General features: G+C 43.2%; 1 protein-coding gene across 2 annotated transcripts in view; it reads right to left on the reverse strand.

Annotated features, from left to right (window-relative positions):
• Positions 1–3,114: 3,114 nt before the first annotated feature.
• Positions 3,115–14,297, reverse strand: part of LOC132780222 (FXYD domain-containing ion transport regulator 5-like) — a 31,537-nt gene continuing 20,354 nt past the window's right edge. For both annotated transcript variants that reach the window (XM_067462145.1, XM_067462146.1), the window contains exons 8-10: positions 10,404–10,478; positions 8,804–8,852; positions 3,115–3,672 (exon numbers count right to left, since the gene is read on the reverse strand). In XM_067462145.1, the coding sequence (XP_067318246.1) occupies positions 3,648–3,672; positions 8,804–8,852; positions 10,404–10,478 (149 nt within the window). In that variant the 3' untranslated portion in view covers positions 3,115–3,647. The remainder of the gene's footprint in view (positions 3,673–8,803; positions 8,853–10,403; positions 10,479–14,297) is intronic.

The raw sequence follows: 14,297 nt of genomic DNA on the forward strand, positions 1-14,297 counted from the left end.
TAGCGAGGGGGTGGTTTTAGGGGTTCAACCCCCCCCCCCCCGAAATGTTTCAGATTTTTTAAAAAACCTGGTTTACTCATGAATTTTAACTGGTTAACCCAATCCCCATGCTGCTAAGTCTATGAGATGCAAAAAATTAAGAGTCCCTCCAGAACTGCAAGCACTATCTCAAGCAAATATTGACAATTTATTCACACTGTTTGGGACCCACCTACCTGCTTGACCGCATCTCTGTGTACGAACCCACACGATCTCTTCATTCATCTGGAGAGGCCCTACTCACGATCCCACCTGCATCGCAAGTGCAATTGGTGGGGACAAGGGATAGGGCTTTTTTGGTGGTGGCCCCTCAACTCTGGAACTCTCTCCCTAAGGACATCAGGCTTTTTGGGGGGACTGATGTCATCCAGGCCAGGATAACTGCATGCCCATCCCCCTCCAAACACCTACCCTTTTCACCTGGTCATGCCCAGCACTTTTTAATTTTAATTATTACATTTGGCCCTGCCACAGATTTTAATTACGTCATGGTGTGTTGTTAATGTTATTGCCTTGTTTTTGAGTTATTTTGCTGTATTGTTGTTTTTACTGTTGTGTATTTGGGCTCAGCCTCTTGTAAGCTGCACCGAGTCCTCCGGGAGATGGTAGTGGGGTACAAATAAAGGATTATTATTATTATTATTATTATTATTATTACTGTCATTGTGGGGTGTGTGTGTTGAATGCTCTCATTAAGGAGGCCAGACTTGGTGGAGGTGGTTGACAGGGGCGGAGCTGCAGGCTATTGAAGGCTGCTCTGCCCCCTGCTGCGCTCTTTGCTTCAGCGTGACCTAGGAGGCAGGTTTCAACCTCCCCCCATGAAATTTTCAACCGCTCCCCCCCCCCCCCCGAAAATTTCAACCCCTCCCAAAAAATTTTTCTGGCTACGGCCCTGATTCTGACATCCACCAACAATGGAATTAACCCAAACTTGGCACACAGGACTACCATGACCAACAAAAAATACTGGAAGGGTTTGGTGGGTGTTGACCTTGAACTTTTGGAGTTGTAGTTCACCTACATCCAGAGAGCACTGTGGACTCAAAACAATGATGGATCTGGACCAAACTTGGCACGAATACTCAATATGCCCAAATGGGAACACTGGTGGAGTTTGGGGAAAATAGACCTTGACATTTGGAAGTTGCAGTTGCTAGGATTTATACTTCACCTACAATCAAAGAGCATTCTGAACTCCACCAATGATGGAATTGAACCAAACGTGGCACACAGGACTCCCATGACGAACAGAAAACACTAGAAGGGTTCGGGGGCATCGACCTTGAGTTTGGGAGTTGTACTTCACCTACATCCACAGAGCACTGTGGACTCAAACAATGATGGATCTGGACCAAACTTGGCACGAATATTCCTTATGCCCAAATATGAACACAAATGGAGTTTGGAGAAAATAGACCTTGACATTTGGGAGTTGTAGTTGCTGAGATTTATAGTTCACCTACAATCAAAGAGCATTCTGAACTCCACCAACAATGAAATTGAACCAAATTTGGCACACAGGACTCCCATGACCAACAAAAAATATTGGAAGGGTTTAATGGGCAATGACCTTGAACTTTTGGAGTTGTAGTTCACCTACATCCAGAGAGCACTGTGGACTCAAACAATGATGGATCTGGACCAAACTTGGCACGAACACTCAACTTGCCAAAATGTGAACACTGGTGGAGTTTGGGGAAAATATACTTTGGAATTGGGAGTTGTAGTTGCTGGGACTTATAGTTCACCTACAATCAAAGAGGATTCTGAATTCCACCAATGATAGAATTGGGGCCAAACTTCCCACACTGAACCCCCGTGACCAAAAGAATATACTGAAAGGATTTAGTGGGCATTGACCTTGAGTTTTGGAGTTGTAGTTCACCTACATCCAGAGAGCACTGTGGACTCAAACAATGATGGATCTGGACCAAACTTGGCACGGATACTCAATATGCCCAAATGGGAAGACTGGTGAAGTTTGGGGAAAATAGACCTAACATTTAGGAGTTGTAGTTGCTTGGATTTATTGTTCACCTACAATCAAAGAGCCTTCTGAACACCACCAACGATGGAATTGAACCAAACTTGACACACAGAACTAATGACCAACAGAAAACACTAGAAGGGTTTGGGGTCATCGGCCTTGAGTTTGGAAGTTGTAGTTCACCTACATCCAAAGAGAACTGTGGACTCAAACAATGATGGATCCGGACCGAACTTGGCACAAATACTCAATAAGCCCAAATGTGAACACTGGTGTTATTTGTAGTTGCTGGGATTTATAGTTCACCTACAACCAAAGAGGATTCAGAACTCCACCTCTTGACTTATTCCAACCTCACAAATTTCATTGGGTTTTCTTTAGCAAGGAATACTTGGAGCAGTTCCTTCCTCTGACATATAGCCTATAACATCTGGTTTTCATTGGTGGTTTCCCATCCAAATACTAATAATGGCTTATATTGCTTTGTTTCCAAGATCAGATGAGATCTCTGTCCTTGGGGTATTTAAAAGTAAAGGTTTCCCCTGGCATTAAGTCTAGTCATGTCCAACTCTGGGGTGTGGTGTTCATCTCCATTTCTAAGCCGAAGAGCCGGTGTTTTTTCTAGACCCCTCCAAGGTCATGTGGCCTGCATGGAGGCATGGAGTACCATTACATTCCCGCAGAGGCGGTGCCTATTAATTTACTGACATTTGCATGTTTTTAAACTGCTAGGTTGGCAGAAGCTGGGGCTAACAGCAGGAGCTCACTCTGCTCCCTGGATTCAAACCACTAAGCTTTTGATCAGCAAGTTCAGCAGCTCAGCAGTTTAACCCGTTGCGCCACTAGAGGGCCCCTTTCTTTGTTTCCAAGATCAGATGAGATCTGCTGTCCTTAGGGTTGAAAATGTTGCACCAAAGAGGTGATGGTGAAGTAATGGCACTGAATCTTTGTTATTCCAAAGAATAATATAAGATACCCGGTATAAAGAGCTCATATTTCAAGTTGTTTAAATACCAGCACTAATCCCACGTTTGTCTTCATTAAATCAAGAATTGGAGTCCTCAGGTACAAATGAAGGCAGTCGTAACTTCATCTGGTAGCGTGTATTTATGTCACAATTCAGGCCTTTCATATTATCATGGCCTCGTATGCAAAGGGTAACAAAAGAACAAAGAAACGAAGCCAGAAAACATAGGAGGAAGAAAAAACACGCCCAAAAGTATTATTGTGAGTACAGAACATGAGACTTCTTGGAACAGAATTGGCACAATGAGGTTTCTCTTGGCAACTCAAGTCTCTCTCAACCTGAGGCCGCACAAAGAAATGAAAGTTCAGTCCACGATTCTTTCAATCTTTCTGGTTCCACAGGGAAATTAGTTTAATGAAAATATATCTTAGGTGTAGAGCCAAAAAGAATTGGATAGGTGTTGTAGGAAAAGCGGGGAAATATATATATTGGGAGGTCAGATAGATAGGATGTTGGGGACTGCGTTGAGAGAAGCTAAGCAGCTATTTTTTTTCCATGGAGAAGAATAGGAAAGGCTTCCATATGATACATCCAGGGTGACGCTGATTGGTGCGCTTGTGTCAGTGCAAATGCTCCTCAGGATATGAAGTGGCTTCAGGCCTGGGCCACATCATAGGTCCTGTAAAAGGAAGGGGACAGAGTTCAGACAGGAAATGTATCAGATGGTTGGGTTGTTGTAGGGTTTTTCGGGCTATATGGCCATGGTCTAGAGGCATTCTCTCCTGACGTTTCACCTGCATCTATGGCAAGCACCCTCAGGGGTAGTGAGGGCTGTTGGAGCTAGGGGAAAGGGTTTATATATCTATGGAATGACAAAGGACTCTTGTCTGCTGGAGCTAGGTGTGAATGTTTCAACTGACCACCTTGATTAGCATATAATGGCCTGGTAGTGCCTGGAGCAAACTTTTGTTGAGAGGTGATTAGATGTCCTTGTTTGTTTCCTCTCCAACACGCTCTTCCGCCAGAAAAACAAGTTCAAGACATCATGGAAGCACCCCCGGTCAAAGCATTGGCACCTCTTAGACTATGTAATCACACGTGCCAGAGACCGTCGTGACGTGCTCCTCACAAGAGCCATGATAGGTGCTGACGACTGCTGGACTGACCACAGGCTAATTCGATCCTCGATGGCTATCAAGATCGCCCCCAAGCGCAGACTCCAAGGAAGGAAGACAAGGCGCAAAATGAACACCCAAGCCCTTCAGGAGCCCTCCAGACGAGCCCATCTCCAAACAGCACTCAAGGACCATCTACCCACAGAACACCCCGAAAATGTTGAGGAACATTGGAACAAACTGAAGACCTCCATCATCCAAGCCTGCGAAGAAACTATTGGATACCAAGCCAAGAAACATCAAGACTGGTTTGATGAAAATGACATCGAGATCCAACAGCTAATTGACAAGAAAAGGAAAGCCTTCCAAGCATGGCAGAGAGACATCAACTGTGCTGCTAAGAAAAAGATCTATGCTAGTGCAAAAGCTGAGGTCCAAAGAAGGACAAGAGAACTCAAGAACATCTGGTGGACAAAGAAGGCCGAAGAAATCCAACACCTGGCAGATACCCATAATGCTCAGGGATTCTTCAAAGCCACAAAGGTCATCTATGGACCAAGAAACCATGGCATACAGCCTCTACGCTCATCAGATGGAACCAAACTCCTGAAGGACCAAAACTCAATTGCACTACGTTGGAAAGAACACTACCAAAGCCTCCTGAACCGCAGCTCCAATGTGGCCGACGAGGTCCTCTCACAAATCCCACAACAACAAACCAGGGATGAGCTTGCAGCACTGCCTAGTTTGGAAGAAGTCAGCAATGCCATCAGCCAACAGAAGAATAACAAAGCCAGTGGACCAGATGGGATCCCTGCTGAAATCTTTAAAGAGGGAGGACCTGAGCTAACACACCAACTCCACCAGCTCATAGAAAAAGTGTGGGTGACCGAGAAAATCCCAGCAGATTTCAAGGACGCCACCATCATCACCCTCTTCAAAAAAGGGGAAAGAACAGACTGCGGAAACTATCGAGGTATCTCCCTTCTAACCTCCGCTGGGAAAATCCTCGCAAGAATCCTTGCAAACCGCCTTCTGCCCCTCTCAGAAGACACCCTCCCAGAATCCCAGAACGGCTTCCGCCCCTCCAGAGGAACCGTGGACATGATCTTCACTGCACGACAACTCCAAGAAAAATGCAGGGAACAAAACCAACCCCTGTACATGGCATTCATCGACCTTGCAAAGGCATTTGACACAGTGAATCGCAGCGCTCTCTGGACCATCCTCCACAAAATCGGGTGCCCTAACAAATTTGTGAACATCCTGCGGCTCCTCCATGATGACATGATGGCAACAGTTTTGGACAGCAGTGGCTCCCAAAGTGACCCATTTAAGGTGGAATCCGGTGTCAAACAGGGATGTGTTATCGCCCCAACTCTATTCTCCATCTTCATCGCTATGATACTTCACCTTGTTGATGGGAAGCTTCCCACCGGAGTGGAAATAATCTATCGGACAGATGGCAAGCTATTCAACCTCAGCAGACTGAAAGCCAAAACCAAGGTTACAACAACATCTGTTATAGAACTCCAGTATGCTGATGACAATGTCGTCTGTGCGCATTCAGAAGAAGATCTACAAGCCACTCTAAACACCTTCGCAGAAGCATATGAGAAGCTCGGCCTGTCACTGAACATTGAGAAAACCAAGGTGCTGTTCCAGCAGTCACAAGCCAATCCCTCTCCAATGCCAGTAATACAGCTTAATGGTGTAACATTAGAAAATGTGGACCATTTCCGCTACCTTGGCAGCCACCTCTCCACCAAAGTCAACATCGACGCCGAAATACAACACCGCCTGAGCTCTGCAAGTGCAGCATTTTCCAGAATGAAGCAAAGAGTGTTTGAGGACCGGGACATCCGTAGGGAGACCAAGGTGCTTGTCTATAAAGCCATTGTCCTCCCAACCCTGCTATATGCCTGTGAGACGTGGACAGTCTACAGACGTCATATGCAACTCCTGGAACGATTCCATCAGCGCTGCCTCCGGAAAATCCTGCAAATCTCCTGGGAAGACAAGCGGACAAACGTCAGTGTGCTGGAAGAAGCAAAGACCACCAGCATTGAAGCGATGGTCCTCCAACATCAACTCCGCTGGGCCGGCCACGTTGTCCGGATGCCTGACCACCGTCTCCCAAAGCAGTTGCTCTACTCCGAACTTAAGAACGGAAAACGGAACGTTGGTGGACAGGAAAAGAGATTTAAAGATGGGCTGAAAGCCAACCTTAAAAACTCTGGCATAGACACCGAGAACTGGGAAGCCCTGGCCCTTGAGCGCTCCAGCTGGAGGACAGCTGTGACCAACAGTGCTGCAGAATTCGAGGAGGCACGAGTGGAGGGTGAAAGAGAGAAACGTGCCAGGAGGAAGGCGCGTCAAGCCAACCCCGACAGGGAACGCCTTCCACCTGGAAACCAATGCCCTCACTGCGGAAGAAGATGCAGAGCAAGAATAGGGCTCCACAGCCACCTACGGACCCACAGGGAAATCCATAATGGAAGACCATCTTACTCGTCCAACGAGGGATCGCCTAAGTAAGTAAGTAAGTTGTTGTGCTGTTGCAATTTTAGAGTTTTTTAATATTGGTAGCCAGATTTTGTTCATTTTCATGGTTTCTTCCTTTCTGTTGAAATTGTTCACATGCTTGTGGATTTCAATGGCTTCTCTGTGTAGTCTGACATGGTGGTTGTGAGAGTGGTCCAGCATTTCTGTGTTCTAATTACCAGGCTGTGCAGAAGTCATTGATACTATGTATGTGTTTAACTGTTAGAGTATATATTTGTGTTTGTAACAGTAGCTAAAACTAGAGTTATCTGGTTCGAATCCACAGTGAGCGTTGCCAAGGAGACCAGGCAGGCTAGCTCAGGAGAGTGAGAAGTGGGCGGAGCCAAGCAGGAAAAGTTATGTGCGTCTTTGGAAAAGGGGCAGAGAGTGGGAGTGTGTGAGTGTGTGAAGGAGTGTGGAGGCTTGAAAAGCCTGGGAGAGAGGTGTGTGTGAGCAGCTGGAGGATTTTCAGTTTAGAAGGGCTGAAGACAAAAACCTGGTCAGTTTCTTTAGTCAAGGAAGACTAAAGGAAGCTTGTTAAGATCCCTAGTCAAGGAAAGACTAGAGATCAGAGATTTGATCAAGGAAAGATCAAATTGGAAGGCTATTCATAGTAGGAAACATTGTTCACTAAAGAGCTTCACCTCAGTAAAAGTTAGCCACGAGCTGTGTTATTTGGAAGGGTGGACTGTATTACAAACCAAGTGATATTCGAAGTTCTATATGTTATTTAACAGCCTGCAACCATACGCTTTGTACACAATAAACTTGTTATCTTTTGTTGAAGACCGTCTCATCTCAATTAATCTGCGTCTGTAAAGCCAGATCTCATCGGTGGTACCTCAAATACCTCATGTTGGTGGCAGTTACCTTAATTTACAAGTAATAATTGGCCTCCTCTATAATATATTCTTATACACAATTGAGGCCTGAGATTAATTCCCTCCATAATCATCCACACCTGTACAATTGGTAGCAGCGGTGGGATCTTCAAAGATAAAATCCCTATACCCTGTCCATCGTTGTGTTCATAACTGTACACAGGCCAATTAGATTTGATGCTGATGTCTACAATGGTTTTAAATGGTGTATTTTAATATTGAGATAAATGTTTTTAATGTTTATGTATGTGTATATGAATTTGTGTCCCGGCATTGAATGTTTGCCGTATATATGCTGTATTCCACCCTGAGTCCCCTTCGGGGTGAGAAGGGTGGAATATAAATGTTTTAAATAAATAAATAATAAATAAAATCCAGAATAGGTCTTCACAGTCATTTATGGATCCACCACCATGACCATCCCGAGAAGACAATCGTACTTGATTATGAGTGATCACCCATGAGTATGACGATTGACAACAGAATTGCATCCTCCAATACATCTGACAGCAGCAAACTAGTTTAGATGGAGAAGGCAGGGGGATGGCCAGAGGGTCCATGAGGAAAAACCAGGGGTCTGCTCCTGCTTCACTTTGGACTTTGCTAAGTGAAGCAACTGTTACATTCTGCTTCTTGGAAGTATTGATGTGGTCCATTTATCTTGGGAGTGTTGAACTTCACATGCTGGGATCAAATCAACTTCTTTGGGCTTTTCTGAATGGCCGTGGACATTTCCCCATGGCTTCATTGTTGATGGTTTCTCAGCTTTTGGTTTGCAGTATCCTGGTTTGAAGAAGCTGACATTTCTTGCCCAGTGCGTAGTTGTGGCACAAAGAGAATTGTGCAGATATATACTGGTATTTTTTGTTCTGCTCATTTACCCTGCCCATCAGTGGAATGCAGCCTCCAGGAATCTTTCTGAAATTGAATATGGGATTTGTGTGAAAGGAGTTCCTTAGCTTCTATTTATATGTTGCCATTCAGCTTCATTCAAGAAATAATGGATTGTGTGTGTTTGTGTGTGTGAAATTGCATGTCGCTTCTAGTGTGAGAGAATTGGTCATCTACAAGGATGTTGCCCAGGGGACACCCGAATGGGAGACTTCTCTCATGCCCCTGCATGGGAAGCTGGAGCTGACAGAGGGAGCTCAACTTACTCTCCCCGGATTTGTCTTGCTGGCACAAGGGTTTAACTCATTGCACCACCAAGAGCTCCTTATAATAATGGATTAGGAAAGGGGAAAGGGGGCCAGGGTGGATGGCATCCTACCTTGCCCGTTTCTTTCCACGGCATCTTGGGAATTTCCCGTGTTTACCACCTGGAAATGGAGAGACAACAAAGAGTTATAATTCATATGTCAAGAACTGAAGGGAATGAAATGGACAGCCAGTGATGTCTAAGCAACCACAACCCTGACGTCTCGGAGAGTGGAAATAATGTTCTGAAAGTGATACTGCCAGATTTCAAAATATCAATTAGGGACAGTTGAAAATGATGCCATCAGGAATAAGCCACTGACTAATTTATTTTCTACTTAAATAGCAAATACAGTCATGTGCCCAGTGTGGAACACATCTCACAATGCTAAAACAGTGGATGTGGCTCTTAATGAGACATGCCGCATTATCACAGGGTGTCTATACCACTGGAGAAATTACACTGTTTAGCCAGTATTGCATCACCTGACATCTGCCAGGAAATAGCAACCAGTAGTGAAAGGACCTTGAAGGAGCTGGGGGTGGTGACAGCCGACAGGGAGCTCTGGCATGGGCTGGTCTATGAGGTCACGAAGAGTCGGAGACGACTGAACGAATGAACAACAACAACAGTGAAAGGACCAAGGCAGTGACATCTCCTGTTCAAATATCAGCCAACATGCCAACGACTTAAATCAAGAAACAGAGACACTTACTGGAACACCTCAGCAAGCGAGAGTCCAAAAGTGGCAAGCTAAAATCCAGAACCTCAATCAATAGCTGATACCAAATGAGAGACTCCCTCCTGGGCACCCAGAAAACTGGGCAACTTGGAAGGCGCTGAACAGACTGCGCTCTGGCACCACGAGATGCAGAGCCAACCTTAAGAAATGGGGCTACAAAGTGGAGTCCACGACATGCAAATGCGGAGAAGAGCAAACCACAGACCACCTACTACAATGAAACCTGAGTCCTGCCACATGCACAATGGAGGAACTTCTTATAGCAACCCCAGAGGCACTCCAAGTGGCCAGCTACAGTTCAAGCACATTTAATAGAATGCCAAGTTTGCAAACTTTGTGGGGCTTTTTTGTTTTATTTTTTGTTTTTAAATACAATACAACTGTTTGGTCTGCTCCTGATACGATAAAATAGTCATGTATTGCCTATATTTGTACATTCCATGAAGTACCTTTCTCTCTTTATGAAGGATCCAATCCCAACATACCAGATTATGTTCATATGTGCTTCAAAATCCTGAAATACACTTTCTATTCTTTTACCAGCAACCAAAAGTACTTGATCCTTATGTGGTTGCAGGGAGGGTTTTTTTTTAATGATGTGCATGTGTAATGTATTCTAATATTATCTTTAATGGCATGTTTGAAATTATTTCACACTTTGGTAAGATCATGTCAAACTTAATCACTTTAAATCTAATCATGGCCTCTTTCATTGTGTTGTAACCTTTTTTTTCCATCAGGTTTTCAGCCTTGTTTTAGCCAAGTAAGTTGCCCTTGGTCCTGTGGCAATACTGAATGAATGAATGAATGAATGAATGAATGAAATAAGCTTGTTACACTGTTCCCACCCCCATAACAACAAAACCGAAATTTCTTATGCATTCATGTTAGATGATTTCAGATGCATTCATGCCAGTCATCCATTCTTACAGGTGAGAATGAGAATGCCAAGGATGAACAAGATGGCAGCGGCTACTAAACCCCATTTGCGCAGGAAGTGGTAATCTGCAATAGAAAAAAACAAAACAAAAACAGAGCCTTTAATATGAACATCAAATAGCATGCTGAAATGCATTAATGCTGGTGGATAAACAATATCTGGAGCAAGAACCAATTCTTAATATTACTTAAAGACATTTGAAATATAATAATAATAATAATAATAATAATAATAATAATAATAATTTTTGCATTCCGCCCTATCTCCCTCAGGGTAGATTTCAACATAACAATGACAAACATTCATGATACTAACATAATATCCCAGAAAAACCCCACATATAAAAATAATATTAAAACCTAACATCAAATTAAAAACCTAGCATCAGTAAATTAAACCTGATATCAGTTATTTATTTATTTATTTATTTATTTATTTATTATTTAGGACATTTATAGGCCACCCTTCTCACCCCGAAGGGGACTCAGAGTGGCTTGTTGTTGTATCGTTGTTCATTCCTTCTGTTGTTTCCGACTCTTCATGACCTCATGAACCAGCCCATGCCAGAGCTCCCTGTCGGCCGTCACCATCCCCAGCTCCTTCAAAGTCAATCCAGTCACTTCAAGGATGCCATCCATCCATCTTGCCCTTGGTCGGCCCCTCTTCCTTTTTCCTTCCATTTTCCCCAGCATCATTGTCTTCTCTAAGCTTTCCTTTCTTCTCATGATGTGGCCAGAGTGCTTCAACTTTGCCTCTAATATCTTTCCCTCCAATGAGCAGTCGGACTTTATTTCCTGGAGGATGGACTGGTTGGATCTTCTCGCTGTCCACGGCACTCTCGGAACTTTCCTCCAACACCACAGTTCAAAAGCATCGATCTTCCTTCGCTCAGCCTTCCCTATGGTCCAGCTCTCACGTCCGTAGGTGACTATGGGGAATACTATTGCTTTAACTATGTGGATCTTTCAAGATATACATACATACAATATATTACATTATTAGCATAGCACAATATCAGTATTATTGTATATTACTATATTGTACTATACAATTATATTGTAATATTATTAGTAATATTACATGTAATAAAAATATATAATTATAATAATGTATTATTATTAGTATTATTATATTGTATTACATTATAATATTATAAATAGTATATGTATATACATTATATTATATTATATTATATTATATTATATTATATTATATTATTTGTATAGCACAGGAAACAAGGTGGAACTGCCTTCCTGGCCCCCTCTCTCTTCGCTCTGGCCCAATAAACTAAACTACACATAGTCAATCAAAATTCTATAATAATACAGGGTTAGTCAAAATGCATAGGCCAATAAGCCAATAAATCTAAACAAAACATCCACACTGGTGTACAACAGCCAGCAAGGGTTCACTGAACAGTGCGGTTTGGTTTTGTGGACGTTGGGCCGATGTTGGACCAGGGAAACCTAAATAAAAATAATTCTCAACCAGAGGCCCGGCAATGATCTCTCAACCATCTAATCCTCCTCCTTTCCATATGTTAATGTGCAAAAGTAGGTCTTCAGTAGTTTTTTACAGTAGAGGAAGGAGGGGACCAGCTTTATTTCTTTAGGGAGGAAGTTCCCGAGGTGGGGTCTGACCACAGAAAAGGCCCTCCCTCTTGTTCCCACCAGCCGTGCTTGGGATGGGGGTGGGATCGAGAGCAGAGCCTCCTTCAATGACCGCAATGCTTGGGCTGGTTTGTAAGAGGAGATGCCCAGTGTCAGATGCAGGTCCCATCTGTCTCACAATAAGCTCACTTTGAGGTAGAAAAGCTTTACTTTACTTTAAAAAGTAGGAAAAAGCTACTATACCTCAGTTGTCGCAACTGTCAAAGTTTGAAAAACTAAACATTCCAAATACTTTGCATGCTATTTTCCCATTTGTCATGTGTTATATATGTTATACAGTTTGTTGTCTTTTCGTCCACTGGTCAAATAATTTAAACATGATCTCATTCCCAGTTCTCCATCTTTCACAAGAGAAAGGCCTTGGGTCATTTTTACCACCAGAAAACTACCAATCAGTCTAAATATTGTATCTCTACAAAATAATAATAATAATAATAATAATAATAATAATAATACAAAGTATGGATTTTCGATGTTGCAATCCCAGGTAACAGCAGGATTGAAGAGAAACAACTGGAAAAGCTGACACGATATGAGGATTTAAAGATCGAACTGCAAAGACTCTGGCACAAGTCAGTCAAGGTGGTCCCTGTGGTGATCGGCACACTGGGTGCAGTGCCTAAAGACTTTGGCCTGCACTTAAACACAATCGGCGCTGACAAAATTACCATCTTCCAGCTGCAAAAGGCCACCTTACTGGGATCTGCATGCATTATTTGCCGATACATCACACAGTCCTAGACACTTGGGAAGTGTCTGACGTGTGATCCAATACAACAGCCAGCAGAGTGAACTTGTCTGCTGTAGACTCATCTTGTTGTGTTTCAAATAATACTAATATTACTACTACTACTACTACTACTACTACTACTACTACTAACAACAACAACAACTTTATTTTTATACCCTCCCTCCATCTCCCCGAAGGGACTCAGGGCGGCTTACAAAGGGTTATGCCCAACAAATACAGGTTAAAACAAGCACTGAAAAACAGTCACTATCAAATATCAAAACAAAAAACAAACATTGAAAAAAATTAAAAACAATATCATGGCTGTACAACAAATTGCTGGGTTTGGCTCATATTGCTAAGTGCAGTGATTCCTACGTAGTGCCAGGGGAAACTAAATAAATAAATGTTACTATCATCTGCTAGGAAATTAGTTTCCAAGAAGCATTTTTCTCATGTACTCTTAATTCCCATTACATACAAGTGAACAAATGAAATATAGAATGCAAAATACTAACAAATATAACCTGCACATGGATACCATGGTACACTACAGCATAAGCATATGATCCTGACACCCAGTTTTTCTCACAGTTCAACTGTATTTTTGCACTATGATTTTTTTAAGGTCAGGTCTGATCATTCTGCTTACTAGCAGGAATAAGTAAAGGTGAAGGTTTTCCCCTGACATTAAGTCCAGTGGTGTCTTAACCTGGGGGTTGGTGCTCATCTCCATTTCTAAGCTGAAGAGCCGGCATTGTCCATAGACACCTCCAAGGTCATGTTGCCCGCATGACTGCATGAAGTGCCGTTACCTTCCCGCTGGAGCGGTACCTATTGATCCACTCACATTTGCATGTTTTCGAACTGCTATGTTGGTAGTGATGCCGAGCATCTTCCCCCCCCCCTCCCAAGTATTTATAGTTCCCCAAGGGCTGAGCGATGGATTCTGTTGTTGATCAACCCAGCGCCCATCACTGGACTTCTGCCTTTTCTTATTGACTCTCTGAACTGTTTTTGGCCACGAACCTCTTTCTGGTGCTTGCCTTGAAATGCAAGCACCCTCCGTTTCCACGCACCTTTGCCAAAGGACTATGAGATCTCCAGTTTGCGTTATAATAAAGATCCAATATTGTAATAAACTTTGCTTGGGATGGGGATGGGATTGCCTTATGAAATGTATAAAATATATGAAATGTATGTAATGGAATGAAATGTACTTTGGTTCCCCTTCCCGTTTCTCCTCTCTGACCCTTGCCCCAAAAAGAATGTGACCTAAGGATTACTGTAATAGGGAGGAAATCCTTTGTCCTCCCGAAAAGGTCCATATTTACATTTGCATGGGCCCGTGATTGATCCCTTCTCCTTGCTAACTTTCAGAGCAGACAGTAAGCCAGAGAAGGGTCAACAGAAACTTAGGGAAAAAAGGCTGATTGACTCATTTTTAGGTATTTGTTGATCCCCCTTGTTTACAAGGCCCTGAG

The sequence above is a fragment of the Anolis sagrei genome, chromosome Y (assembly GCF_037176765.1).
Source record: "Anolis sagrei isolate rAnoSag1 chromosome Y, rAnoSag1.mat, whole genome shotgun sequence".
NCBI classification, from domain to species: Eukaryota; Metazoa; Chordata; class Lepidosauria; order Squamata; family Dactyloidae; genus Anolis; species Anolis sagrei.